The 25,811-nt window shown below is 44.1% G+C and overlaps 2 protein-coding genes and 1 long non-coding RNA gene across 3 annotated transcripts in view; 1 reads left to right on the top strand and 2 right to left on the bottom strand.

Annotated features, from left to right (window-relative positions):
• LOC128112518 (uncharacterized) overlaps positions 1-8,474 on the top strand; it is a 39,074-nt gene extending 30,600 nt beyond the window's left edge. The window contains exons 3-6 of the long non-coding RNA XR_008219007.1: positions 3,255-3,445; positions 5,595-5,680; positions 5,759-5,900; positions 7,826-8,474. This is a non-coding gene — a long non-coding RNA (uncharacterized LOC128112518). The remainder of the gene's footprint in view (positions 1-3,254; positions 3,446-5,594; positions 5,681-5,758; positions 5,901-7,825) is intronic.
• Colec12 (collectin subfamily member 12) overlaps positions 1-25,811 on the bottom strand; it is a 174,060-nt gene that overhangs the window by 41,638 nt on the left and 106,611 nt on the right. The gene's annotated exons all lie outside the window — the stretch shown is intronic.
• Positions 21,631-22,981, bottom strand: LOC128112517 (transcriptional adapter 3-like). Its single transcript, XM_052741508.1, has one exon. The coding sequence runs from the start codon at positions 22,961-22,963 to the stop codon at positions 22,031-22,033; it is 933 nt and encodes a 310-aa protein (XP_052597468.1). The 5' UTR covers positions 22,964-22,981; the 3' UTR covers positions 21,631-22,030.

Genomic DNA, 25,811 nt, shown 5'->3' with positions numbered 1-25,811 from the left:
GTCCTCTCAGCCAGGTACTACCTGTTAGAAGCCTTACACAGTGCCGTTCTGTTTGTGTTTCTATTCAGAGGAGCTGAGTTTGGACACAACAGTATTCATTTATGGAAAAGGCATGTCCCAAGTCACCTACAGTTGCCTTCACTTGCCTTCAAAAACAAACACCCAGAAAAAACAATGAATGAAGAAACCAAACAGATGCCATCAACCAATTCATTTACTCATTTACTTATTGGCAGTACAGGGGGTCACCCCCACCCAAGGTGTAGCAGGAATCTTAAAAGTTCTTATTAATAAAATCAAACTTGAGCCAGGTATTGGGTTGAACACTGGAAGATCAGAGAGACAGAACAAGCCACAGCTAACCTCACCTGGCCAATTTCTCAGCTGGTCTTGTTTCCTCAGACTGGAAGCTTCTGTGTCCTCATCCCAATGGATCTCAGCTGATCTGCTGCTCGAAAGCCTGAACGCTTAACCAGCCAAATGCTTCTAGTTCCTGGTCTTCACGCCTTATATATCTTGCCTTTCTGCCATCACTCCCTGGGATTAAAGACTCACTTCTTGGGATTAAAGGCGTGTGTCACCATGCCTGGCTGTTTCCAATGTGGCCTTGAACTCACAGAGATCCAGAGGGATTTCTGTCTCTGGAATGCTAGGATTAAAGGCATGAGTGCCACCATTTTCTAGCCTCTGTATCTAGTGGCTGTCTGTTTTCTGACCCCAGATAAATTTATTAGGGTGCACAATATTTTGGGGAACACGATACCACCACACCCGGACTTCAGATATGCTAGGTAAAAATTCAACCACTAAGCCACACTCCCAGTCCTGATGTCCTTAATTACTGTTGTAGTATACTGTATTGTACAATAACTTTAATTGCATTTGTTTCTATTAAGTCACTCACCACCATCTGGAATTCACTTAGCCAAAGCTAGGAATAGATCATCTAAACCTTCTAAATTGGTGAAGTGGAGGTAACATGTTGGAGGGTGTTCCTGAAAGGCTATTTACTGACACTGGATAATATAACCCATCCAAAACACAGCATTTGCTGATTCAAGAACATACCTAGAATTTTTTGGCTTGGGGACATTTAGTGTTGTGACGCTGCAGTAACATGCTGCTCCACAAACTGGAGAGGAACTGCCCCAGTAGCTCTCCTCGGAGGAGAGCATGCACAGTTTCCCTCACTTTAAGTTTCCATTTTGATGAAAAATGAGAAATTTTTGTACACTTGAATAAATACAAATTCTTATGCCATACTTGTCATCCGAGCCCATGCTACTTATCAAATACAAGCTGTGTTTAATGTTCTTGATGTTCATACTCTTCACCTCCACTCGATGACAGATTCTCAATGTCAGGGACATGATGTGACACCCCGACCCTTGCTTCTGCCTCTGATGTGAAGAGCAGACATCTGCAGACTAGTGTAGGTACTAGGGACCTGACTGGACAGGAACAGAGGTAGTTCCTGGCTACACTAATGACGAGTTTCTGCCAGTTCTTTAAGGGAACCTGATATAGAGGCCCACTGTGCATCCATTATAGTTTACTGTATATAATTATGCACTGCAACTGTGTGTGGTTTGCATTCCAGGGCATGGGACCAGTCATTCTCAGAAAATCCTTCTGTTGATGTCTGTAACTCCAGATGAGTAGCCCCTTGGAGGCTTATCTGAACCTCAGTAGAATGGGTTATTGCGACCCCTACCACAAGATGCCAACATGTGCCAACACACAGGTTGATCACTGCTTATCTGAAAGGCTTGAAATCAGAAGTATTTCAATTTTCCTTTTCAGATTTTGAACTATCTGCATATATTTAATGAGATATATTAGGGATATGTCCCGTCTAAATACAAAACTCATTTATATACTTTCCTACACTGTTTTTTAGCACATCTGTGTTTGGGCTCAGTACATGAGGTTAGATGTGGAATGTCCTGCTTGCGGCATCAAGTCAATGCTCAAAGTTTCAGAATTGGGAGTATTTAGGATTTCAGGTTTTTAGAAGAGAGGTGTTTGGCATAAATTTTTGTACATGGTGTTGCTATGAGGTTTTTGGATGTTCCTGTTAAATTTTTCTCTGGTCCTCCTTAGAACTTGGAATGCCTCTTGCATGTGGGCCATGGGGTCCGGGAGGGTTGGGGATTCTAAATACTTAAGGCCTAGGTTATTGTCTGAAACCACTTGGCTCATATGTGTTCCTGTGAACCACAGGAATTGGGGGGAGGTGTTTCAAAGGCAATGAAGAGTGTAACACAGAGGGTGGATTCTTAGTGACTTACAGCCACTGATCAAAGAGGCTACACAGACCCTGCGTGACAGTACACACATTGGCATCTGCAAACATACACTGTATAACTTTAGAAGTATCTATCTTGGGAATACTATACACAATATTTGGAGATCATGACTGCTCAATGTTAGGCAACTGAATGATCTCTTTAAACTCCATTTTCAAACTAGCACCTTCCCCTAGCTTTGAACGGAAGCTAACTTGCTAGCGTATCTGACATTACAAGTACAGCCTGTGACTGACTGTGACTAAAGTAATCTAAAACACTAATCACATGGTAGCTAGGACCTCATCTTAGAAAAATACCCACACATATACATTTAGATTCAATTTCAGAACATTCATAGGTGCCAGAAGCCACCCAAGACTCAAGGGTGAGAACTGACTTCTCATGGAAGTTGGGGGAATATCCACATTTTTTCTCATCAATATTTACAGGTCTCAGATTTGATGGTTGCACTGACACTCTTGACATCTCACAGTCAGGGGTAATTCCATTTATAAGCATCTCCTCCGCCCTCCTTTCTTTCTCACAATTGCTTGGCCTAAGTAATACATATCTGTGAGTCCCTGGTACCAGTAACTAGATCAAAACAGCAGTACCTTAGGCATGGCAGGTGTACACCATATTACCTACAATGCCAGTTAAGGAGCACTACAGAAACTATCCAGCCCAGAGCTGCAGTCAAGGATAGAACTAGGCAAAGAAAGGGAAGAGTCTAGATAGAGAGCAGAAATTGGGGAAAGTCTATCTGTTGTCAAAATCAGAAAGTATAATTTGCTAGTGGAGGTCCAGATGGTCCCTTAAGAGATGTCCTACTTAAATCATCTCAAAGAGTTGGCAACCATTCTTGTGGGAACCAACAGCAGGAACAGCAGCTGTATTGACCAAATGAGTAAGTAGTCTCTCTTCTCACATCTGGCATTCTCTGGATTGTGTCCCTCTTTCCAGGACCTTCTCATCACAGAGAGAAAAGGCTGAGGTCTAGAAGGCTCTGAACTGTCTGCCACAATCCTGATCTCATCTGCTCAGCCCTTCCATTCCAGCCATATCAGCTTCCTTGCTGCACCTTGAACACACCAGGCCAGTGACCATGGGACCCTTGCATCTATGTGCTCTTTTAGTTCCTATACATCTCCTAGGTAGGAACTATATACAGTTCCGCCCCAGCTTTTTTTTTTTTTCAGGTTTTCTTCCAATGACAACTTCTCAGACAGGCATTCCCTGGTTACTCTTTTGAAGGTAGCAGCCCTATTGACTGTTTTCCATCTTCCGCTCCCATATTAGTTTTCTCCATAGCTCTTACCTCTATTTAACATACTGGCTATTTTATCTATTAGTCTCCCTGACAGCAGAAGGTCTGTATAGTCAGGGATTCCTGGTGTGTGCTCACTCATGTACAACTAGAGAGAACTTAGTGTGTAGTTAGAAAGTTTCCATCTCACAGGGCTGTTGAGAGGATTAAAAGAGTTTATATATATATATAAAATCCCCAATCAAAAACAAAGCACAAGATCTCCCTAAGTACCGTGGATGTTTCTTCTTCACTTACTTATTTATATATTTACTTGTATGTGTGTATGCTGGGGTTAGGGGTGCCCATGGAAGCAAAAAGAGGGCTTCAGATTTCCTGGGACTGAGGACACAGGCAGTTGTGGTCAGCCTAGCATGGGTGCTGGTACTCAGTGGGGTCCTCTGGAAGAGCATCAGGCTCTCTCAATTACTAATCCATCTTTCCGACTTGTAATGTTTCTTCTTATTTTGATTTTGTTTTAAACTTTGTGTTAAGCCCAATGGGTAGTTATTACTCCATCCATCTGATAGATTAGGAGACTGAGGCCCAGAGTAAGTTGTATGAGAGTCCACACTCAAGGTTGGTAGTGCCAGGATCCCAACCCAGATCTGATTCCATGATCTGTGTTCTCATTCTCCTGACTCTTCGCTGCAAGCCCTGGAACAGAATAGGGGCAGGTCCAGCCAAAGGAGTGGGAGGTGGGAGTTCAGGTGCCCAGGATGGAGCCAGCACTGATAGACATGCATGAATCTGAAATGACGGAGCCATTCCGTTTACCTCCTAACTTGGTAAAAAAAAAATCTGATCAAGCCTGCCAATTAAAAAAGTGTTTTCTTGACCCCAGAAAATCTGTGGATTGGAGACATTTACTTGAAACAGTCATTCCATCATAACAGGAAAGAGGCAGAGCAGGGGTTATTATAACAGCTGCTTTCATGCCCCAAACAAGGTTTGGCTGTTTTTGGCCAGTTGCACTGTAGTAAGAGTTGGCAAGAAGCTGACAGACTGCGTGAGTTTCCTTTCAAAATGATCATTTTGCTTCTAAAAACAAAAAAAAAAAAAGAAGAAGAAGAAAGAAGGAAGGAAGGAAAGACAGAAAGAAAGAAAAAAAGCAGGCTGTGCTATCTAGCATGCAAATGCCATTTCCTTGGCTGCTCCTCTGTTCTCCTGGGTTGTCTACCCTACCCAGGTTTCAATACAGACATGGGTTTGGAGAGCAGAAAGAGGTCTGGAATTACAAAGACCTCAGTTAGAACTCAGAACCTCCTTTAGAAGCTGCAGTGCCTGCATCTGAAGGGTTACTTCCCGTAAGGACCAGGGGAAGACATGCAGCAAGGACACAGCAATGTCAGGTACAGCGTGTAGCTAAGGTGATGACATGCTCATTGCAATGAATTTAGAGATCCAAAAGCATCAGTCCTCTCCGCCTTCCACAGGCTAATTCACAGTCCTACATGCATACAGCAGAGGACACAAGGGTACCTTCACAGAGTAGCTTTCAAGTTGTGACTTCCCTTCAAACCCATAAAGTGGATAAGACATGGATCAAGGACAGGTGCCAGTGTCTCCATGCACATGTCATTGCTCTTGGGTCCAATAAGAGAAGAGCACTGGGTTGGGGTCCAGAGGACAGAGCTTTGCTGGGCCTTAACTGGAAATCCTATAAAAACTGAAAGGCACTTGGCTGCTGAGACCTGGCAGTGCCTGGAAAACCAGGGCTCAGCAAGCACTTGAAACCATTCCATTGCTAATGGCTTCCAGATGGCAGAAGAGCAACCCGAACAGGATGTGTAGGATACAACTGACATGTGCAAGTCCAAAAGGCTGGTGCCCATCAGCCAGGCTGCTGCCCCAATTCAGAGCCCCTGTGAATGCGAACTGGAACACCTACAAATTTCAACCCCCCCTCCCACTCCTGGCTAGACCTAATAGCAGGAACTGGGTTGTGGCAGGAATGTGAGTCCCAGAAGCTGCTCTCTGTTATTCTTGTTCCTCAGTATCCAGGTCTGAGCTAGGGAGGAGCCTGAAGCACAAAGGAGAGGAACTTCATGGAGCACTGCTGGGGTTTTGGACCCAAGTGGAGGTAATCCCAAGCCACTGCTGGCAGCTTTGAAGACCTTTTTCTTTTTGGTCTGAAAAGCTTTTAATTCTGTTTCTTCAGAGCTGGAATCTGGAGCCTTACAATCAGAGACAAGGAAGCTGGCATGTGGCTTAAGAAATCCAGGACATGATTCAAAGGGCAGCCACCAGCCAACTGGTAAACAGCAACACCCCTGGGCTGAGCCTGGGGAGCAGTAGGATGGGTGAGTAGGAGATGGGTGTACTACTGCCCCATGGGGAGGGCTGTGGTTTAATTCAGGTGCTAACACAACCCAGATTCTAAAGGCTAACTCAGCCAAAGGGAGGATATGGAATTGTATATGTCTTCTGCTCTGGGTCTGGAAGTACTATCTCCCAAATCTAAAATGATCTTGTATAACACTGGCTAATCCAAAGGGATACCCCATAGCACTCCCTAGCTGAGTATAGGCCATGTGTGCCCCAATAGACAGTAAACACACAGCACCACTGTCAGTTGGTGGGATGTCCTGGAAAGCCAACTGTCCACTGTCCAAAGATGACTCAGAGCTTTCACTGGTGATTTCTCCAGTGGGCACCAGTTCTATATGGACCAGGCTGCACTAAACTGATGGTTCATCAGAATACAGCCTTTAAACCAAATTATTAATTAAAAACAAAAATGTCATAAATAAAAGTCGATAGATACATGGCTATTTTAAGTTGTTCCACTATTTAGGGAAAAAAGCTTAGAGAACACTCTTTCCACTCCCTAGAGGTGGTAGAAAATGCCCAAGCATTTTACTTGGTAAACCAGAGTCGCTTGCAGTTGCCACTGGTCTTTTAGTTAACTGACCAAAGTTGTACAGGGCACAGAGCAGGAGGGACGGAAGGAAGCAAAGGAGCACCCAGCTCCTGTCCTCCGGGCAGCTGAAAATGTCTTTGCGACTGATTTCCTAGCAATTATTATAAGCCGAAGTCAAATCTTATGCATAGTCTGCACCTCTTTCCAGAAAGAAAATCTAAGTGTCAAAAGGTATACTAGGGAAGGGGAGTTGGAGAGATGGCTCAGCAGTTAGGAGCACTTGCTACTTTTGCAGAGGACCTGAGAGACCATTTTTGAGGACCCATGTCAGACAGTTCACAATGGCCTGTTAACTCCAGCTCCAGGGGAATATGATGGCCTCTTCAGGCACCTGCACATATATATGTCTGTCTAACTAACTGGCTCTCTCTCTCTCTCTCTCTCTCTCTCTCTCTCTCTCTCTCTCTCTCTCTCTCTCATGCGTGCACGCGCAAATGAAAAGAAAAATAAATCTTCTTTAAAAAATGGTGTACTAGGGGTTAGAAGTTCATCTCAATGGAGGAACGATTTGCCTAACATGCTCAAGGCCCTGAATTTGAGCCACAGCATGGCAAAAAAAAAAGTCACTAAGAAAATCTATTTCTGCTAACCCTAGCAACTGAGGGTCTGAGGCAGGAAAATTATGAATTCTAGGCCAAGGACCCTTTCTTAGAGCTTCAATTATGATATGAAAACCTAGTGCAGTGGAAACTTCCTAAAATATATGAAGGTGAATCTAATGAGGTCTCCTAATAATAGGGGATACACAGTCCCAATGGGTCACCTCTTGTCACCCATTGAGGCTTCCAGTAAGCAGTGAAACTGGGTTACATTCGGTTGGGCTGTTGGCCAATGGGGTCCCAAACAACCCAGGCTGTTACTAAGACAATGGGATGCTCTCTGCAAATGGACAGCAGGGCCCCATTGCAGAGGGCAACACCCACACAACTCATTGAACATGGAGAAGTCCAGCTGGTGCCTACATGGAGCCTTCACCCCTATGTTCTAGTGTCTTTGGTGCAGGAAGGCACTCTTCAGGCTACTAAAAGAGAAATGCAAACACCAACTCAGACACAAAACCTTTGACCTATAATCTGTCCTGCCTGCAAGATATGCTGGGGAAATGGTGGCACAGAACTTGTGGGAGCAGCCAAGCAATGTCTGATTTGACTTAAAGCCCACTCTAGGAGACAGAACACATACCTGACACTGTTTTGGTAACCAAGAACCAGAGACTAGAAAGCCTAGAGACCTATGGTAAAACAAAACACTACTGGTCTTAAAAAAAATCAATAAATCCCTAATGATATTCCGCTATACTCATAGATCAGTGCCTTATTCCATCATCGTCATCAGAGAAGCTTCCTCCTGCAGCAGTGGGAACAGTTGCAGAGACCCACAGCCAGACACTATGAGGAGACAGAGTCTAAATGGGATGTCTCCATCAAATCCCTCTGCTCAGTGCTCAGGGAACTCCACAGAAGAGGAGTTGGAAAGAGAGGATGGAGGACACCAGGAAAACAAGACCCTCTGAATGATCTAAGCAAGATGCACATGAACTCACAGAGACTGAAGCAGCAAGCACAGGGCTTGCATGGGTCTGCACAGGTCTGCACCAGGTCCTTTGTGTATATATTATAGCTTTTAAGCTTAGTATTTTTATGGGACTCCTGAGTGTGAGAACAAGTGGGTCTCTGATTCCTGTGCCTGCTTTTTAGACTCCTTTCTTCCTGTTGATTTGCTTTATCCAACTTCTATGTGATGATTTTTGTTTTATCTGGTTGTATTTTATTTTGTCATGTTTGGTTGTTATCTCTCAGAAGCCTGTTCTTTTGTAATGAGAGATATAAAGGGAGTAGATCTGGGGGCTGGGGAAGGGAGGTACAGGGGAACTAGGAGAGAAGAGGGAGGGGAAACTACCATCAGGATCTATTGTATGAAAAAAGAACCTATTTTCAATAAAATGAAAAAATTCTCTGCTGTCTTGTGCTTTCATCATCTTTTGCTATGACATCATCTATTTAGTTCCAGCTCACCTCCTCCTTCCCACCCCTAGACCTTTCCACCCTAGACTCCTGCTTGCCTTCCCTTTACTTCCTGCATGTCTACAGTCTCCTCGTTCTCTGCAGCTGTATTCTTCCTTCTGGTTTGTTCTTTTCACCCATCCCCTTTGAATCTTATACCAAATTGCCAGAAATAATCCTGATGGCCCTTTGTAGAGAATGGTGTGGGGCCTTGCAGATGTGTGGAGAATTCCAAGTATGCCTGTCCTGACACAGGGTTACTGAATTCTAGTCTAGAGCTGGCTGGACCAACCAACCTTACTAAACACTTGAGATGTATTAAGACAAAAAGTCCAAATAGGCAGAAATAGTCACTATGCAACCCAAATATTCCCCCCCCCAAAAAAACTAAAAAGGAAACAAATTAGATGAAACCCACCAAAGGAGGAAAAGGGAAGGAATGAAAAGGAACAAAGGCAGAAGAAAAGACCCAACTTCTGAGTGATCGCGGTGGACTTGGGTCAAAGCTCAAAATACTAAAACTGTTTCTAATGTTCCACTAAGTGGCAGCCCCTTGGTGCTCCTGACACATGATTTAGAGCAAAGTACTCTGCTCCTGAGGGGGCCTACGGATTGCCATACATGATGGTTCAATCCAGAGAGCTGGGGGTTACCCAGTCAGGAAGACAGTGATGCAGAGGTCAGTCGGGCAGTAAAGAGGTCATTCATCAGCCTGACATGTGAGCATGACACCCCCCCCAACACACACACACACACACACACACACACACACACACACACACACACACACACACAGAGAGAGAGAGAGAGAGAGAGAGAGAGAGAGAGAGAGAGAGAGAGAGAGAGAAGAGCCAGCTGGTCAGTTTGCAATATCAGCATAGGAAGGCACTCAGGCCCTCACACAAAACCACAAAGGAGAAGACAGAGCTGCATCTCCATAGGGAAAAGCAGAGATTTCTGCCCAAATCTGAGAAAAGAGTTTTATTATCATTTTTTTAAATAATGAAGAAAGAATCCTACTTTCCTTTGATTTATGTTATTTTTAGCAATATGCCTTAGAATTGATGCCTGATACATTTGGCCATGTCCTTCTCCAGCCTGAATATTTCTGATAGTTCCTGGTTGTTTATGGTAGGAAAAGAGGGCACAGATGCCTTCCTGATCTAACCCACCCCAACTGTGCACCTTCATTCTCTTCTTGTGTGCCTCAGGTCAACGTAGAGACTCCTGGCTGCCAGGGAATATGCTGCTGTCTTGTCCTGTCCTGTCAATGTTGTCCCCAATACCTGATTGCTTAAACAAACTTCACCCATCCTCTAGAGCTTCTCTCAAAACCCTGACTCCCCTGTGAGGTCTGCCTTCAACTGGGCTCCCTCTCCTACAATCCACTGCACCTGAACACCCTCCCCATCAAGCTACTTATCTCTCATGGGAAACAGAAACTTGAAAGGTGTAGTTTCATCTGTCACTAGCACCTAACAGAAGTGGTCCAAATGTATGCTGGCTATTCATAAGCATTCAGTAAAATTTTGAGGCTGGAGAGATGGCTCAGTGGTTAAGAGCACTGGCTGTTCATCCAAAGGACCCAGGTTCAATTCCTAGCACCTATTAATATTCTGACCCATCCCTTGAAATTCCACTCCCTTGGCACCGCCTTGCATCCTGACGTAAAAGCCTCATTTTAAGGAAAAACTCTGTCCCTTCCCCCTCCTCTCTTCTGCTGTCTTCCTTCCTGCCATGAGGTGCGCGCACCTCTCTCTCTCTCTCTCTCTCTCTCTCTCTCTCTCTCTCTCTCTCTCTCTCTCTCCTTTCTGTCTTTTTTATCTCCTATTATAATAAACCATTTCCACACGAATGCAGCCCTGGGTGTGAATGACTTTCCATGAGCTGCTGTCTCTGTTGCATCTGCCCAGCATGTTTCCCTGCACGTGCACCCTGCACTCTCAGGGGTCCCCCTGTAACATATCATAACAGCACCCACACGCCAGCTCACAACTATCTGTAACTCCAGTGCTAGGGAATCCAACACCCTCACACAGACATATTTGTAGATAAAACACAAATGCATGTAAATAAAAATAGTAACTCATCAAAAATTTTTACATGCATAACAACACACACCACCACCCCTGCTGCTGCCACCACCACGACCAACACTTGTAGACTATAGGGTTGTAGTTCTAGTTTGGTCCCTTGCCACAGTTTCTTAACATGACCACAGTAAATGCAATAAAATGAGTGACCTTTAGTCCAGAATTGAGTTTTAAAACTCAGAAATGGCTTTAAGTACTTACAGACCTCATTCATAGTCACATCAGCTTTTCATTCAGGCAGGAATACATGTAGATACATGTAGGCACAAGAGAATGCAGAAGATAACAGTAAGTGGGTGTAGATAGAGAGGGGCACCCACCACGTCCTTGCCAGCTCCCTGCTCTGCCAGGTGGCTCTGTCTAAAGAAAGGCATTCTTCAGGTACTGGCATAAGAAGTGGAGCCTTTTGTAAGTAGCAAAGTCAGCAGAATAAGTCCTAGGTGAGTGCATGAAGGACTTCATGGTAGGTACAGGAAAAGGGAGGGAGAGTATTCATTACAATTTTTACTGAGATGTAACTTCCCAAAGTCTGGAGTAAAACTCACAGAGAGGAGAAGGATATCCAAATGTCAAGTGTTCTGTGGTTCTGAACAGTTTGTATAGTCTGTATTGAACTGAAAAAGTTCATCTTCATTCACGAAAATAACTGCTTGATTTACAAATGCCAAGGACTCATTATTCAGGAGAGTTAGACAAGCATACAGTTCTGTGATTGCCTAAAACCAAACAAACACTCTTCCACTATGGGGAAACAGACACCTAGGAACCCAAGGTCATCTGTGAAATGTCCTGGATCAAGTAAGAGTAGTATCTTGATTATCACAGACCATGGGCCCTGTGGGTGAGGCTGGCATTACAGATGACCAGAAAATCTGGTCACCAGGTAAAAAAAAAAATTGTTTCGGTGGGAATAGGGGGTGAGCTGGGGGGAAGGTGAGGGGAGCCGGAGGGGGGAGAACAAGGGAATCCGTGGCTGATATGTAGAACTGAATTGTACTGCAAAATAAAAAAAAATGCAGAATAAACTAGGAATGGAATATTTCTCAAAAAAAATTTAAAATTGCCCTTATGTCTCCTACATGAGTGAATATTTGTCAGATACACTGAAGCCACTTTCTCCATTTCTAGCGAACAAAACCAAGGGCACAGGATCAACTGGCCTCTGGTGTGTGTATGTCTGACCTGCTATTTAAAATAGTAAATTATTTCAAGATGGAGCAACTGTATTCTAAGTGTTCTGCATCTCATCACACAGAGAAAGTTTCTCTAACTTAGTAAATACAAGGCATGGAAGCACGCAGATGAAGGATTTGAACAGGTGGAAAGGCTGGAACTCTGAAGTAACCTTCATATAATGAGATCCAACAGAGATGACACCCTCCTTAACATGAACAATGACACAGTAGAAAGAATGTGGCTCCAGTTTCCAACCCAATATTTCATCTCCTTTGAGCCCCAATCTCTTGTGATGCAGATACCATTATAATCCTGTGATAATATTATCAAATAGGGTAGACAGATTTACCCAAGGGGGCCTGTGTTGGCCCAGTGGAGAATAGTTTGCTCTACTTTCCTTTTAAGGGCAGATCCTTTGGTGGGGAGGGTGCCTGCAAACAGAACACACATTCCAATCTGTCTATCTGCTTCATGAAGGCAGTCCTCACACACAGACACTGTGGTTATAACCTGGCTAGTCCTCAAGTTCAGGATCAGGAAGCTCGTTGTTAGAGCACACCTAAGCTGTTAGCCTGACATTTACTCAGTTTTAAAGGTTAAAATTTTAAATAAACAAGTAGCTGCCACAATGTAAGATGGGAGCAGTGTTAGTGAGAAAGAAGCCATACTACAGCAGTATCAGTTAGACAAGTGGTGTGCTTGACACAGCTGTGAGCCAGTGCAGTGGCTCATGCCTGCTATCGAAGCATTTGAAAGGCTGAGAGTCAGGACTACTGGAATTTGAGGCCAGCCAGGGCTACAGAGTGAGATCCTATCAAACAACCAAAAAACAAAATAAACTAACAAAAAACTTGAGATGATCATGAGTTCAAGATCAGCCTGGGCTACATGAAATCCTATCTCAAAAACAAACAAACAAACAAACAAACAAAACCAACCTTGATAAAATGCAAACCTGAAAACATGGGCTCAGCTATCCCAGCCATGTAACTAAAGTTATATTATATTCCATGTTAAAGAAAGTCAAGACAGAAACTAAAAACCAAGAGACAGATGTACCCATCCAAGTGCTAGGCTGTGGCTTCTCCTGACGCTGTCATGTCACCTCTACCCTTCATGCCCACATTCCATTTGTGCAGCCACCAGCATTTGTGGTGATAGATCTAGGCAGTGCTTCTTCACCCCAGTCACACATGAGATGCTCTTTTTTGCATGTTGTGAGGTTGGAGCCATGCTCCTGGCAGAGCTAAGATTGGGTCCCTAGGCTTATATCTGGAACCCAAACTTGAGGAAAGTTGGAGAGAGAGAAGGTCCTCTAGAGTTGGGTGACCAGAGAGCTAGATGTCTGATTATCTGCCATAAGGGTAACCAACAAAGGTTTAGAGGCATGTAGCTGCTTCCCTACAATCTGTGTAGGAGAAAAGTGTCTGTTTTCCTTTGGCTCTTAGGACACAGGGTCTTGCTGTTGCCTAGGCTGACCTCAAACTTGATACTGCCTCAGTTCCCTCCAGTGTCAGGAGTACATGCAGGTGCCATTATACCTGGTGAGAAAGTTCTTTTCTTTTCTTTCTATTGGTGTCACATGGTAGAAACTATAGGTGATTGGATTTCAGCTTGATCCATATATGTTCAACACACACACACACACACACACGTATTCAGTATGAATGTATGTATGTATGTATGTATGTATGTATGTTTGCATAGGTGGGTAGGAGTCATGGGCACCTTTATTTCAGCAACTCCAACCTCTTCCCACATATCTTGAATAAGTCTGGTTGCTTCAATGTTATAATACTTTTGGACCTCTGAGAACTTCTCCAGGATTTAGTTGACTTTGATCTCATCAAATCCTAAACAATTCAAATTCAAATTTCTTAACTCTCTCTCTCTCTCTCTCTCTCTCTCTCTCTCTCTCTCTCTCTCTCTCTCTCTCTCTCTCTCACCTTCCCTAGAAAAAGGCAGAATTCCTAGGTGGCACTTGTGGATAGGGGCTATGCAGCACTATGGAAAATGGCCTGGACCAGGCTAATGAGCAGTAGTTAGTTAGGATCTGGGCAGCCTTTAAGCTGCCTGCCTCAGTTAGCAAAGGCCCTGTCCCTACTGGAGAACTTTCTTAGAAGCTCATCATTCAGAGACACGAGGTGGGGTTGAGAGAACCAGAAATTCAGCACTGAATTCTGCAAGTATTAACAGAAAGAAGCCTCACTGGGTAGAAATTCTGTAAGAGCACAGGCACTGGACACAGGTAATCAGGCAGAGTGACCTCTAGGGTTCCATGTAATTATGATTCTGGGTGTCTTTGATTCCAGAGGGTCTCAATGGTTACTAATAGGCTAATTACCAAATTTGTAAAGCGAAGGGAGAGACTTGTTTAACTCAGGAAAACAAATCCACAATAAATCTTACCAAATGGATAAACATGATGGGCTAGGCCATAGGAAGAAACCAAGAAAACAGAAATGCCTGTTGCCTCCACAGCACTGTCCAGTTCATTATAAAAATTCAAAATGGAGAGGTAAAGGAGATTCCAGTCAACAGCTGGGCTGTGGAGGTTCCCCAGGAGGCTATGTGCTGATTTAAGAGGCTGGCACTTGGGAGGAGACTGAGTTAATTATCCCCATACTTTCTTGGATGAAGGGAATGGTGTTCTGTATATCTAAGTCAGATACTTGGAGCTAACTCTGTCCCTTGACAGTCATATGAAAATATATAGTGTTGTCCTTTGGGGCATTATAAGCTACAGTCACATTAAAAAATGGTATCCCCATCTTTATAGTTACAGCATAGTAATAAGCCTTTATTTCTAAAGCATTTTAATAAGATCCAACTCTAAACACATGGTTTAACATAGCATTTTTATGACACAGAAAAAGAGAAGAAATTTTAGTGGCTATTTCTTGTTTCATGATGTTCTTTCTCGAATATGGAATTTTCCCCACAGAAAGAGGTAGGGCTTCCTAAAAAGAGGAAGGGCTACCACTGGAAAATGGCAGGGAACAACTACTGCTACTACAACACAGAGGGCTATCAGAGTGGAGGGAGAAAGGGTATAAGTAACAGTGTCTCAGGAGGGCAGATGGGATTTCATCTGGAAAATAAAATCTTTCAGACAGTAAGGACCACCCTCACAGCATTTTCCGGATGTCCTTCCAAGTCAATCTTATTTTGATCAAGTCAGTCTGAGTGAGCTGGAGATAGGGGTATAGGAGAGAAGAATTAACAAGAAACCAGACGGGAAAAAGTCAGGATTTCGCCCTTGAGGAATGCAACTCACGTGAAAGTGTGCGATCACAAGCACTGGGCAGTACATGCCTTCCTGAGGCTGTCTCCCCCAGCCCAGCGTTGTCGACCTTCCTAATGCTGCGACCCTTTAACCCCAGTTCTTCGTGTTGTGCTGACCCCCAACCATAACATTATTTTGATTGCTACTTTATACCTGCAATTTTGCTACTGTTGTGAATTGTAATGTAAATATTTGTGTTTTCCAATAGTCTTAGGAGACCCTGAGGAAGGGCTGTTCAACCCCAAAGGGGTTGCGATCTACAGATTGAGAACCACTGCTCTAGGCGAACTAGGTCCAAGGTGTGTACCATTATTGAGGGCTAAACATGCCAGTCACCTAAATAAATACAGGTATAAGGGTATGACCAGAAGACTAAGATACAGTCACTGCCATCTTGGAAGCCAAAATGGGATTGGTACACAGTCTAACTACTTACAGGCTGGCTGTAGACCAGCACCATCTGTAGTCACTAGACTCTGGTTAGATGCTCAAACTCAGGTCCCTCCCTAGACCTGCCGTTAATGGATCTCTACTTCAGCCAGACCCACCTCTGAACGCTGAAAAGTCAAGAGGATAAGAGGCCTTCAAGTCTCTCTAACCTCTCATTTTTCAAATACAAAGTTGAGGCTTGGAGAAGTCATACATTGATTTCTTTTTTTTTTTCTTTTTTTCCGAGACAGGGTTTCTCTGTGTAGTTTTGGTGTCTGTCCTGGATTTTGCTCTGTAGACCAGGCTGGCCTTGAACTCATAGTGATCCGCCTGGCTCTGCCTCCCAAGTGCTGGGATTAAAGGTGTGCGCCACCACCGCCCGGCTACATTGATTTCTTAACAGCCACATCTGGAGCAGACATTTCATGTCATAGAAAAACAACAGATGTGGAAACCAAGGAGATTAAATTTGGATACTCCCTCCATTTCTTCAGGTGTGGAAATAAGGATGCTTATATTTCCCCAACAGTGTAATTGTGCCATTTCAACATGTATGTAAAGTGCCAGAAGTGCCCCCCAAATTTAATCTCCCACATTTTTATACATTCCACACAGTAACTTCTAGGTGCATATATGTGGTGGTATTGTGTTCCCCAAAATATTGTGCACCCTAATAAACTTATCTGGGGTCAAAGAACAGAACAGCCACTAGATACAGAAGCTAGAAAATGGTGGCACTCACACCTTTAATCCTAGCATTCGAGGCAGAAATCCCTCTGGATCTCTGTGAGTTCAAGGCCACATTGGAAACAGCCAGGTATGGTGACACACGCCTTTAATCCCAAGAAGTGAGTCTTTAATTCCAGAGAGTGATGGCAGAAAGAAGAAAGATATATAAGGTGTGAAGACCAGATACTAGAAGCATTTGGCTGGTTAAGCTTTTAGGCTTTGAGCAGCACAGTTCAGCTGAGATCCATTGGAAGGAGGACACAGAAGCTTCCAGTCTCAGGAAACAGGATCAACTGAGGAATTGGCAAGGTGAGGAAGCTGTGGCTTGTTCTGCTTCTCTGGTCTTCCAGCATTCACCCCAATAACTGGCCTTGGGTTTGGTTTTATTAATAAGACTCTTTAAGATTCATACTACAGCATATAGATTCCAGAGGGGCCAGGTATATACCTTATGGAGCCGGAAGAGTTCTATACACAGTGAGGTAGTTAGCTGGGGAGAGCAGGCATAACCATATCCACGGAAGGGCAGGATACCACACAGCTGCCCACATTCTCCAGGATTGTCTATGCTTTTATGGGTCCCTGGGTGTTTCCAGTCCTGTTTGCTCACACAGTGAGCAGGTTAACTGGTAGAGTTGCCAGCCTAGCTGCCCTTTACTGCCAATAAATTTCAGCCCCTTAAGAATAGTGGCCTTGCCGGGCGGTGGTGGCGCACGCCTTTAATCCCAGCACTCGGGAGGCAGAGCCAGGTGGATCTCTGTGAGTTCGAGGCCAGCCTGGGCTACCGAGTGAGTTCCAGGAAAAGGCGCAAAGCTACACAGAGAAACCCTGTCTCGAAAAACCAAAAAAAAAAAAAAAAAAAAAAAAGAATAGTGGCCTTAATTATTTGTTATTTCTTTTTCCAAAGGGGCTAAAGCATGAGCTGCTTTTCAAAACATGTCTCTTGCATCAGGGAGGAACTAAATTCATTGAGGCATTCATCACACAGCAGTAACTAAAGGACTGGCTCACCAAAGGAGCACGTTCAGCTGAGACTGCTGCTTTTCTTTGTTCAGTCACCGTTCTATTCCTCTCCTTCCTCTCCTCCCAAATCCATCTTAGTGGCAAAGATTCTAGTTTTCTTAAAAAAGGTAATTATCTTCTTGTAGGCTAAGTCTCACAATTAACCTTCTACTGGTAAAATACTGTGATTTTCCCCAGGCTTCAATGCTGTGGACAGTGTAGCCCTTTAGTGACTTCTTCCTTCGCAGTTTTGAGAACCAACCAATCTTTCACATGCTGTTGGCTGATATAAAACCATATATGGCTCTTATTTTCACACTATTAAAAACATTATGTTGCAAGAAAATTCAGATACTTTGTTAATAGAGTTGAGACTCTGTCAAAAAAATTTTGATAAATATAATCTCTGAAACCCTAAGTGTAACTTGAACCATCCTGCTAGTTTTATCAGACTGGCTTTCCTTACTGCTGACAAAACCAATACCACTTAAAGCAGACTCCTTTGTATGACATTTTTGGTTTGCTTCTTATTGAAAAAAAGTTTATATAATATATTCTGATCATGCTTTCACCTCCCCCAGTTCTTTCCAGATCCTCCCCACATCCCTACCTACCCAACTTTACACTCTTTTCTCTTTCTCTCTCTTTAAAAAACAAAAACAAGAAACATACACATTATGCTTCAATAATACCAATAAAGAAAAAAATACCCAAACAAAGCAAAATGAGACAAAAAGTCTATAAAAATATCATTGAGTTCATTTTGTGTTGGACAATTGCTTCTGTCTGTTTTTGAGGCAACTTCACTATGCAACTTAGGCTAGTTTTAAAGTCACAATCCTTCCACATCAGCCTCCTAAGTGCTAGGATTACAAGTGTTGTGTATCACCATTGGCTTCTGGCTTTACTTCTGATGCTACCAAGATAGATTCAGTTCAGCCAATAATTGTCTCAGAAATGGTAACACAGAGCTCTTGCTGCAGAAATGACTAGATGCCAGCTGGTGGTGTGTCAACTAATGAATGTGACACTTAAGGAAGCCTTTACCCCAAAATTGTCACATCAAGAGGGACACACACACAGAAAGAGTAACAATGTTAAATTCTCACCTACTATCTCTCCATTTCAGGGCAAGGAACAGCGGGCAGAGCACATGTCTGTCCTCCCCCAGCGTGTCAGCTTAGTTACATTTTCAACAAGGGAAAGAGTTTATCTGTGTGGTCCTGTGTCCATCTGTTCTTCACTTCCTGTACTAATTCTCCTGTTCTGAGAGGGCTCATGTTCCTGCCAGCCAACTAAAGCACTCCACATTATACTCATGTTTGAAATAGCTCTTGGTCCAACTCACCTCTTTAAACAACACTCCCACCCACAGTACCTAAGCCAGGAGAGGAAGTGAAACAATCTGGTTGCACTATTCACAATTCAGCTTGAAGGTGTGACCACTCACTGCAAGTCTCCCAGAGGACTGGAAGATGAGCTCCTGAGTACCGTGGGTGCGATAATGATAAACTTTCAGCCAGTATAACTTTGCAAAAGAAGTTATTTCAGGCAGGATCAGAAAAGAATGTGTGATTTTCAGGCAGAATTAGAGGAAAAAGCAGATGACAGTACAGAGTCAGCCCCATATCTGCGAGATTTGTATCCAATGAGTCAATCAATTGCAGACTGAAAAATATTTGAAAAAAAAAAAGCACCTGTCCTGAACATATCCAGACTTTCTCTGTCATTATTCGCTACACAATATTCAGATTGTTTATATTGCAGTAGGTATTATAAGCACTTTAGAGATAATTTGAATCATACATGGGATGTGTGTAGATTTTATGCAAAGGTTTTGTTATTCTATATAAGGGACTTAAACAGTCAGATTTGGGACCCTGTGAGGGGTCTTGAAAACAATCTCTCATGGATATCAAAGGACAACCATGTAACATTCTCTCTCTCTCTCTCTCTCTCTCTCTCTCTCTCATTCACTCACTCACTCACTCACTCATGATACAGAATACTATGAAGAATTGTTAAAAGGGCTAGATATACAAAAATGGAAACTTCAGGTACTATAATAGCATCCTCCACTTACAAATCCAAAAATTGATGCCTAGTCTTCCATTAACTCAGAACAACTCCCCACCTCCTTTCCTCCCACCCCCCACCCCCTAAGAATCAGGCCCAGGCAGTGATAGCTACAGACTGAAAACCAAGGAGGAGGGCTGGATACTCAACTTCTGAAAAGGCCCCTGAATATGGGCCTTTCACTCACGGTCAAAGCATACTCCCAGATCCACTCACAAACGCCAATCCCGAAACCTCATCTACAGCTTTTGAATGACTGGACTTTGTTGTCATTTCTGTTCCAGTAGGGCCTCAAATAAGATCTTTCTGGGAATTTTTAATATTAAAAATCACATCAGAAATCATGCTAATTTTAAGAAATCACAAGTAAGCTGAGCAAAGCATTAAACAAACACACTGTTGGGTTATTTCCAGGAACTTATGTCCTCATTGGAAGCTCTCTGCCTGCTGCCCATGGTTGCTTTACTCTGGCACAACATGGGCCTGGACCTCTCCTCCTCCTCTGAAAAGGAAGCACAATGCTCAACCTGAATTAAATCTTTCAAAGCAGAAACTAATCTTTGGGACTCAGATTATTTCTTTTAATGATGTTCCATTAACCGTTTCAATGCACAGTGATCATTTGGCAAATGAGTAATAGTAGAAGTGACTTCTGTGGTGACTGCCCTGTTTTTTTTTCTTTTTCTGTTATTTTCTTATATCGCTTTCCAATTTTTTTCTTTTATTCTCTCATACATTGTATCTCCACATTTCCCCTTTCTCCAGTCCTCCCAGTCCCTCCCCGTCCCAGATCCACTCCTCCTCTGTTTCCCTTAAAAATAAAAATAAAAATAAAAAGCAGAGCAGGCCTCCCAGTGATGTCCACCAAACATGACCTATCAAGTTACAGTAAGACTTGGTATATCTCATATCAAGACTGGATGAGGCAACCCAGTAGGAGGAAAGGGTCCCAAGTGTAGGCAAAAGAGTCAGAGACAAACCCTATGGAATCCCACAAGAACATCAAGCTATACAACCATAGATATATGCAGAGGACCTAGCTCAGATGAGTCTGAGGTTTGTGGTTCATGTTTGTAGCTCCAGTCTCTGTGAGCCATGTTCTCCTAGTTCTTCTCCTTTACCCCTCTGGCCTCTACATCCCTTCTTTCCTTCTTTGGCATGGTTCCTCTGGCTTTGCCTAATGTTTGGCTGTATTTGCTCCCATCAGTTCCTGGATGATGTTCCTCTGATGACACTTGGACTGCCCTGTTATGGTGATATTTTACTTGTGTTCTAACAAATAAAACTTATCTGGGGATCAGAGGACAGAGCCAGCCACTAGATTAGACATAGAGGCCAGACAGTGGTGGCACACATGCCTTTAATCCTATCCCTCTGGAGGCAGAGATCCATCTGGATCTCTGTGAGTTCAAGGACACAATGGGAACAGAGCCAGGCATGGTGGCACACACCTTTAATACCAGCACTTAAGATCTCTTGTCTTTGCTTGGGAAGGACACATGCCTTTAATCCCAGGAAGTGATGGTAGGAAGCAGAAAGGTATATAACGCATGAGGACCAGGAACTAGAGGCTTTTAGCAGTAGTTCAATTGAGACTCTCAGGGGTAAGGACTCAGAGGCTTTCAGTCTGAGGAAACAAGAGCAGCTGAGGAGTTGGCAAGGTGAGGTTGGCTGTGGCTTGTTCTGTTTCTCTGATCTTTCAGTTTTCACACTAATATCTGGCTCTGGGTTTGGTTTTTTTTTTTAATTAATAAGACCTTTTAAAATTCATGTTATACCCTGTCTTCTAATGTTCTTCTCACAGATATAGTAACAGGTCACAGAAGGCACTGGGACACACTGGTGGGATAACAAATGGCTATCTGTCAGGAAGTACACAGCTGTGGGCAGCTGTGTGTACAGTGGGAATAGCTCTGCTCATTTTACTTTGACTTTGTTTTAAAGACACGGTCTTATTTACTATAAGCTGCCCCATCTTCCCAAGTAGTTGGACTACTTTTTTTTTTTTTTTTTTAGTTTTTTTAGAAAACAAAACAAAACACAGCAGTCATTTATTCTTAAGTTTGTACTTTACAAAACCCCAAGGAAGAAGTCCTTGCGGGAAAGGTGTCAAGGAGATTGTAAGAAGGAAAGGGGACAGCCAGGAACAAGCCCGCTCAGCTGAGGCACGAGGCAGATGCTAGGTCCAGGCTAGCGCGGTAAGGCCTTGCATGCTGGCTGCACACAGCTCAGCTGAGTGGCCTGAGAGTACTTCAGCCCTGAGACTGTTGCCATTTGATGGGCATCCCCCGGCCAAGGCTTCCAAGAAAGTGGGTTTCTGCCAGGCCAGGGAGGTGGCCAGCAGCAGGTGAGGCTAGCCATCTAGGAGCTTCAGGATGCTCTCCCGTTCCTTCAGGGTCTTCCAGGCCTGGTCCTTTTCCTTCTTCGTGGGGGTGCGCTTCTTCTGCCGGACAGCCATGATCTTGCGAAAGGCATCCATGACCTCATTGTCTGCCATGCGGACCCGCTGCCTTAGCTCCTGCCGGCTCACCTCCTCCTTTGCCAACCTCAGCAGGTCATGCTTCTTGGTGCGGTTATGTGCACTGAGTGCCTTCAGCTCAGCCTGCCGTTTGCGCAGCTCAGCGAGGACCTCATCCTCTGAGTCCTCAGCAGGCCGGTCCTCAGACTCCAGGAGGCCCTGGGCAATCAGCTCCTCCTTGATGCGGCTCTCCAGGGACTAGGTATGTGGCACACTGAAGGGCTTGTTCTGGTTTCGGGGAGAGGTGCTTGCTCCATCAGCCCCTGATTCTTTCCCAGACATGTCAGGAATAGGAGAGTCCTCCATAGGGGAAATAATATTTTCCTCCACCAGGGCCTGCAGCAAGCACTGTGTCAAGGTGCCAAAGGGACACCCGTCTTCTGGCTGCTCGTGCTGGGCCTCGGACTTCTTCAGGAGGGTGTCTACATCTTTTGTGTCCAGTTCAGTCAGCGGTCCCATGAGGCCTTTCTTCTTGTCAGCCACAGCTGCTGCCCGAGCCCCATCCTGCTCCTCCAGCAAATCTTCCTGGGCCCAGCGCTGGGAGTAGTGTTTCCCCAGTGGGGGAATCTTATAATGCTCAGCTTCATCTTCGGGGGGCTTCAGGAGCTCCTCTAGTGTTCGTTCCTCCTCACTGGTGATGTCGGCACAGTGGGGCTCCACAGAGGCCCAGAACCTGTTGGGAGCATCATTCTTGGGGATCCGAGGCACGTCAATTGGGTCATCAGTGAATTCATATTCCTGGATCTTGGGCTGAACGTTTTTGGATTTGGGTCGTCCTGGGCCAGGGCCGGGCCCATGTCCTGCCTTCCCTTCCAGTTTCTGCTTCTTGGGCTCCCCATGTTTTGGGGGAGCACCAAGCTCATGGTCTCGACCCAGCTTCAGGAACCGTCGGTCACCCTTCTTATCCTGCCAGTCAGTAAGGATTTGGGTTTCAGCTTCCAGTACACGCAGTCGCCGGCTTGCAGAGGACAGCAGGGTCTCCAGCTCTAGTTGCAGGGTGTCCAGCTCCTCAATACCAATGCCATCTTCCTCCGAGCGGGCCAGCACTGCTGTGTACCGGGGACAGACCTCCAGGTGGCCCACAGACTTGAAATCATGGAATTGCAATGGGCAGTCCTTCAGCTCACTCATGGCCCAGGAGATGGGACCCTGTAAAACTCCCTGGAATGTTCTGAGGATTAAGAGGTGATGCTCGTCAAATGCCCAGTTCAGTGCCTGGCACAGAAGTGGGCGCTGGACTACTTCTTTATTGAAGATGCAATATGCATATTTAAAAGATTTATTTATATTTAAGAGTGCTTGCCTGTACATAATTATGTGTACCATATGTGCATGCTATTCGTGGAGGTCAGAAGAGGACATTAGATCCCCTGGAACTAGAGTTATAGATGGTTATGAGCTGCCATATGGGTGCTGGGAACTGAATGCAGGTCCTCTGGAAGAGCAACAAGTGCTTTTAAGAGTGGAGCCATCTCTCCAGCCCACAATATGTTTTCTTGCCAGGAATGTCTACTGTACAAAGACTTTGGATCCCTTTCCAAGATATAAATTAGGGGTGGGATGTACCATACTGAGTACCAGCTGCTCCCCAGTGACATGTACTCTGTTGACTAGAAGAAGCAGCCTATCTTTGGGGACATTTACAATTTAGCATACTGTGAAGTCAGAGGCAAGAATGCCTGTGTTTAACCTCTATCTTTGTACTGTCCCATGAATTTCCCAACTGGCCAAAGAAACTAGACACAGGTTTTAGACCTTTCCAAGTTTAATGAAAATGTAGGCACTCGGAGACGGTCAGGTTTATTATCGCAAAGTTCAATCTTATCCTTGAGTTTATATTGAGTTAAGTCCTTTGGGGGAAGATTCTGCAACTGTGTATCAACAGGTAGGATCATTTACAGTTTCTACAATATGAGTGAAGGTAACTTTGTATCATTAGGAGACCACATACACGGACATATATGGAAACAAACTTGCTACACCTGACAAAAGGAAGGTGTGAAGAACAAAGCTAAGTGCCATCTCTGGCCAGAACACATTTGGAGCCTTTCATGGGGTCTAGGAACCAGAATGTACTCGACTTCCCATGAGCACAGCACTGCTGGAGCATTGCTGCCTATGGTGTAGATATTTCTTGTAATTCAGCTACAGGGATCTTTCCCTACCTACAATGCTCAGAATTTTTCAACAGCCTAGCAGCTGCTGAGCATGTTTATAAAGACTTTCCAAAAATCACTGTCTTTGTATTGGGTTGTACTACAATCAAAATGTGACGATCCTGGTTTTCAAACATCTATGACAATTAGCTCAAGCTACAGTTTTTCATCTGCATGACATACTGGCATGCCAGTGAGACAGTTCAGAGGTTAGGAATGCTTGCTGCACAAGCCCGACTACCAGAATTCAATTCCCAGAATCCACAGTGGAAGGAACTAACACTCAAAAGTTGTCCTCAGACCTATACATACAACCACACACCCCTGCCCAAGTGCATATTTGTGTATGACAGGCAGGCAGGCAGGCACGCGTGAACGCATGCATGCATGCACACACACCCCGGATAAAAGTGACCAGAATGTAGTTTATAAACTGCACTATAATATAATCTGATATGATATATAGGACATGTTATTTGTGCCTGGACAAATGTACTTTATCTTTTCAGTGACTGCCATAGCTTTTGAATCAAAACAAAGCAAAACACTGTAACACATACACACATCAGCTTCATGCATCTAAGTTCCTGCTCATACAATGCTTTAGCTCATAGAAAAAGGGCCAAATTTCAAAGTATAATCAGCCCACTGCTTTCCTTTTAAAAAATCTGAGGGGTTTTTGTATGCCCACCTTCTGTTGAGAGTTCACAGTCAGATGCATACTGCCAGGTCAGTTTTCAGTAACAGCTGGGCCTTGATGCCAGGCCAGTCTGTACTCAGCCTGTGGGTTACATTGCTAGTTCAACTTGATCAATTACTTCCCTTCCAAGGTTAAACATCTTTGGAAAATATACTTTGTTACATAACCCAAGGTTCCCTTTATTCCTGAGATCTCTGCCAATGAAAAGAGGGCTTAAGTTCAGTTCCTGCTAATACATTTAAGGGTCCTGTTGTGAGGAGCAATATTCAGGAACCACTGCCTGAGATATGGGAAGGACACCTTTTCCTCTTCTACCCTCAGTCATATCCCACATCAAGCCAAACCAGTCCAAGAGGCAGGCGTGGGCTGAACTGCTCTGGCTTGAGCAGAGATGTTTTTACTGAATTACACTCTGGCAGAGTGCCATTGACTTGCGCTGAGGGATATTACAAGGAACAGTCCTATAAAAATTGCTAGTGTGGGGATACTGTTGAAGACATTTCCACTGTATCCCACATGGAGACTGATGAAAACCAGGAGAAATCTCCCTTGACTCTTCCTTCTAGAAGAAGCCAGCCTCCCTGGAGCAATTGGCTTTCATCAAAGAGGTGCAGTGAACTTCCTATTACCCTTTTGGTTTTGGTGTCCGGGAAGCTCAGGACCTAAGTTTCCTTTCATTTCTAACAACTGAATGTATACCATATATGAATAGCCATTCACGGTTTTACATATGTTTCATCTCTCTGTTTCCTATACTTCAAATGTCTTTTTAAATTGCCATTAGGTATATGACACACAAATTTCTTCATGTAGTGTGTATTTCTATAAATGCCCTGGGATCTTTTGAAAACTTATTTAATTGTTGAGCTTGCAGAATGCTCTTGCAGATCCTTCAGTCTACTTTTCCAGCCCTGTCTTTGCCACTGTGTCTCATGGATCTGTGATCCCATCACAGTGACCCTCACAATTCCTAGACTAAATCAAAAGGATGCATCAAGTACTTTCATGTTGTTCTGTGTCTGTCCATGAAATGTTCTCTCCCTGCAATACTGGTTACCTGCCTTTTAGCCAAGGAAAATCATAGCAGGATTCAGAGCCTGAGTCTATGTCTTACTTTGTATCT

The sequence above is a fragment of the Peromyscus californicus genome, unplaced genomic scaffold, assembly GCF_007827085.1.
Source record: "Peromyscus californicus insignis strain IS unplaced genomic scaffold, ASM782708v3 Scaffold_17__1_contigs__length_78620276, whole genome shotgun sequence".
Classification (NCBI taxonomy): Eukaryota; Metazoa; Chordata; class Mammalia; order Rodentia; family Cricetidae; genus Peromyscus; species Peromyscus californicus.
This window is presented reverse-complemented; position numbering and strand designations above follow the sequence as displayed.